General features: G+C 36.1%; 1 protein-coding gene across 1 annotated transcript in view; it reads right to left on the reverse strand.

Moving 5' to 3' along the window:
- Window positions 1-1253: 1253 nt before the first annotated feature.
- LOC111087843 (membrane metallo-endopeptidase-like 1) overlaps window positions 1254-4461 on the reverse strand; it is a 62307-nt gene continuing 59099 nt past the window's right edge. Inside the window, exons 3-5 of the mRNA XM_022395962.1 lie at window positions 2021-2131; window positions 1613-1774; window positions 1254-1378 (exon numbers count right to left, since the gene is read on the reverse strand). Coding sequence (XP_022251670.1) covers window positions 1254-1378; window positions 1613-1774; window positions 2021-2131 — 398 coding nt within the window. The remainder of the gene's footprint in view (window positions 1379-1612; window positions 1775-2020; window positions 2132-4461) is intronic.

A 4461-nucleotide genomic window follows, 5' to 3' on the forward strand; every position in this document is an offset into this window, starting at 1 on the left:
CGGGTATCGAAACTCGGTTTCTAGCGTTGTAAGTCCGCAGACATACCGCTGTGCCATTGGGGGAGCAATTATGATTGTAATTTGAACTGAAGGACAGATGTATCGTGTGTTTTTTTGTTTTTTTTTCCTGAATAATTACCAGTTTAATTCAATAAAATAATGATGCGTGTTAAATAATCCTTACCCTAATTCTGATGTGTCACGACTTAAATAAAATCGGGGGGAAAAAAAAACGCCATTAAACTTCAAAAATTTGATACAGTTCACACCATAACAGTTGCCAAGAAATATGCTGATATAAATATCGGCTCAATCATTAATAAATATCCCAGTCGGCTAGAAGAGCACTGGTATTGACGAAAGGCTTCGCGGCACTGGATATAACATACATTTTTATGGTTGACATATTATTATACATTATTCTTTTTTATTACAGAACTGGGGAAAAACAAGACAATTGTACGTTTCACAAATACATAGTTCATTACGACCATGGTTTCGCCAGTAAAGGCATCAATTCTGTAATTATGGAGTCTCACCAAGTACAGACGGTTTCAAATAATTTTTTTTTTATTGTCACTTAGAAGTTGTTATTATTATTAATAATAATAATAAAATAATTTTCTGAAGCTTATGTTTTAGTATAAAGTAACAGAATGGGCTAACTGCGTTGTGCCCACCTTGTGGCTCAGCCCCGAATAATTGTAGAGTCACGGGGGAACCTCCGAAATCTTTATTATCGCTGTTGAGATACAAAAGCATTTTGCGTCTCAAGGCTACAAAGTGAATAGTTATAAAGTAATTACCTGCTTTTTAACAAGTTAATGAGTTTCACAACAAAAACACGTGGGAAGAAGAAGAAGCACTCCATCTCAGGTGTTTATCTCTGGATGAGAAGCTTCGTCTGACGGATTGAACCTTAAATTAATCTGGCGGGAGTTTTGCCCTGGTGGTGAAAATTTATTTCTAGCCTTGAAGCAATTATAAACAAGTTGATTTAAAATTAGTGCTAAATTAATTATAGGTTTACCAAGTGAACCAGCGATGGGTTTTTTTTCTTAGTTTCACATCAAATCGATTTTCTGATAACTAAATCAAAATCTACGTTAATAGTTGTATTATTTTCCACAGAACTTTGCTCTGTATTGGCACTATTGCTAGTGTTCGAAATTTCGTGAAATTTAAAATCTGTGTCTCTATCTATCTATGCCCGTTTATTCATTCACCCATCAATCCATCTTTCATACATCTACCTATCCATTCATCCATCCATCTTTGTGGAAACATCTTCTGTTAACAAGATGAATAGCAATCCTTACCTCTAAGTTTCTTGTCCAATTCGTCTCATTCATACCATCCATTTTTGTGGAAACATCTTCTGTTAACAAGATGAATAGCAATCCTTACCTCTAAGTTTCTTGTCCAATTCGTCTCATTCATCCATTACATCCGTCTTTCATCCATCCATCTTTGTGGAAACACCTTCCGTCAACAAGCTGAATACCAATCCTTACCTCTAAGTTTCTTGTCCAATTCGTCTCATTCATCCATCTTTCATCCATCCATTTTTGTGGAAACATCTTCTGTTAACAAGATGAATAGCAATCCTTACCTCTAAGTTTCTTGTCCAATTCGTCTTGAAGTAGTGAAAACACAGACAAGGCAGACTTGTCATCTGGAATCACTTGCCGTTCGATCCATCCACCACAAGAGAATTGATAAAAGTCCTCGCAAGGATTTATCGATTCGTCGATGTTTTGAAGCAAATTTGCCGCTGTAAGAAATATAACATGATAATAACATGGAGATGTGATATGTATAGTACATAGACAAATACGGATGGATTAAGCGGCATAACTTTTGAGTGACGTAACAGGAAAAACGCGCCATGGATTGTTCACCAATCGATGCATTGATTGTTGTTATTAGCGTTTGTCTTTAGAAGCATGGGACTGTCAAAAAAGGTCGTTACTTCCAGTACAATTATTATAAATTCTAATATAAAAGCTGTTGAAAATACCTGCAATCACGCAGCCTCTCTTCTCACAGATTTCTCTTTTCTCGTTAGATTCTTGTCGTTCTTCGACCAACCTGTCAGCTTTAGATGGAAGTCGAACCGTCACCCTGTCGTCTGGAAAAGAAACCACGTGAATATATATAGCAAACTTACAGAATATATAAATAAATACAAACGTCAGGTACTTAACGTCTTTTGTTTTCTCTCTCTCGTACTGAAAAACTTTTTATGTAAAAGTTTTGAAATAATCATAGGAGCAAAATCTTGTGAGCTGTCAACAGTATACAATATTCAAACAGAGAGTGAAAAATCAACAAAACATAAGTAGCATCAATCCTTGCTAATATCTCTTATGTTTGAGCTGTTAACGTTTAATCGCAAAGCTACACAATGCTGTTTTCATCACGGGTATCGGACCCCGATTTTTAAAGTTATGAGCCCTCGAGTCACCGTATAAAGAAAGATTATATTTCTAATTTTATTCTTATCATATTCTGAATATCTTATTCAGGTCTGAAAAGGAATACTGTTTCCGCATTCATCTGTCAGACCTTCAATTTCCTATGTCAACAAAATAATTGGTAGAAAACCCAATATAATACTTATATTCGCGTATAATGTATAGAAATAGTTCGGTTTCATATATCTTGGAAAAAAAAGAGCCCCCGGTGGCCTGAGGTCTTATAAAGCTATAAAACAGAGTTTCGATACCTGCGGTGGGCACAGCACAGATACATCGGTAAGAGATATACATGAGCAGAAAAAGATGATCCCATAGATATCAGACTTTTGTTACTCGTATATCATTAGAACAGCGAAACGAAAATAAATAAATAGTTCTTTTTCAGGAAATATTTTTGGAAGAATATTTTACTGTAATTGTTGCCTACTATTCTCAACTTTCCAAAAACCTTCAGGTCTGATAAAGTTGCTTCTTGTGTATATCCTTTTTTTAATTCAATAGTGGTTACTCCATTATCGTGTGTCTACACTACGCTGTCGTATGTCTAAGTACGGTCGGCACTACGCTGTCGTATGGCTAAGTACGGTCGGCACTACGCTGTCGTATGTCTAAGCACGGTCGGCACTACGCTGTCGTATGTCTAAGTACGGTCGGCACTACGCTGTCGTATGTCTAACACGATTTGTTCTCAACCCTTTATGGCCCATATGTAAACACTGGTGACCAGATGTGACCTAGTAAATATTTCATGTAAGCAACATCTGGCTTACTAAACAAATATATAAACTATCATTATTTTCAAAATCAGTTTGCGACCCTCTCGCACACATTCATACGACCCAATTTTGGGTCTCGACCCATGCGTTGAGAAACGCTGGTATAGCGTATCAGATAAACCAGGTTGCCTTTATTGCTCTATTGTGTGAACGTTTTTCCCACTTTGTTCAACACCCCGAACGTTTACACTCTAAACATGTTACAAGCAACGAAGCTCTGTTATTTATAAAGTTTATATCCAAACCACAGTTACATTTCCAGGCGGACAGATTTTTTCTACACCTACTGGTAAACGCTGGAAAGTAGCGTCCACAAATTCGGTTGAAGCTAGCTAAAACGCACGATTTAGCTTCGTGTTTTAATTGTTGCTTTGGAGTTTCTGGGTAAACACAGTAATGAAATAACGAGTTTTTATATAATATTGTACAACAGTAATGAAATAACTTGTACAGTCAAGTTTCTCTTGCTGTTAAACCACTTACATTTTTTTCTTTTTATACACTTGAATTATGGATGATGGTAAAATCATAGCGACAGGATGAAACAGTCGAAGTTTTCCTGACAATAACACGTACTCCGTTTATACAAGGACAAACATTGTAATAAATTAATACATAATGAGGCAGTTTCATGGTACGTGATCAAATGTAAAAGTATAAGGTACCTGAGGTTTTAAGTTACTGGCTAGGGTCCAATTTGCCCAAGTCTCTGTTTGGTGGAACTTAATTGCAGCATCTATGAAAATCTTAAAACATCATATACAAAAGCCACCAGACAAAAATGAGATAACATTTTGACCCAAAAACTTTTTTAGAGTATTATTCTTATTCATCAGCTTCGAGAAGACTAATATATTTTTTTTATTGTTTAAATATTTTTGTTAAAACACGTTCCGATATAAAGAATGTCCAAAGTTATATGGAAATCAATCAGACAGGAAGTTTAAAAATATCGTAAGTTATCAAAATGGATGATGGGTTAACAAAGTTGAAGAATACGAGGTTTGATTTATTGGTGAATTTCGCGAAAAGCTACACGAGGGCTATCTGCGCTAGCCTTCCCTAATTTAGCAGTTAAAGACTAGAGGGAAGGCAGCTAGTCAATACCACCCACCGCCAACTTTGTTGTTGAATTTCGCGAAAAGCTACACGAGGGCTATCTGTGCTAGCCTTCCCTAATTTAGCAGTTAAAGACCACCCAGAAC

Source organism: Limulus polyphemus, unplaced genomic scaffold, assembly GCF_000517525.1.
Source record: "Limulus polyphemus unplaced genomic scaffold, Limulus_polyphemus-2.1.2 Scaffold2733, whole genome shotgun sequence".
Lineage (NCBI taxonomy): Eukaryota > Metazoa > Arthropoda > Merostomata > Xiphosura > Limulidae > Limulus > Limulus polyphemus.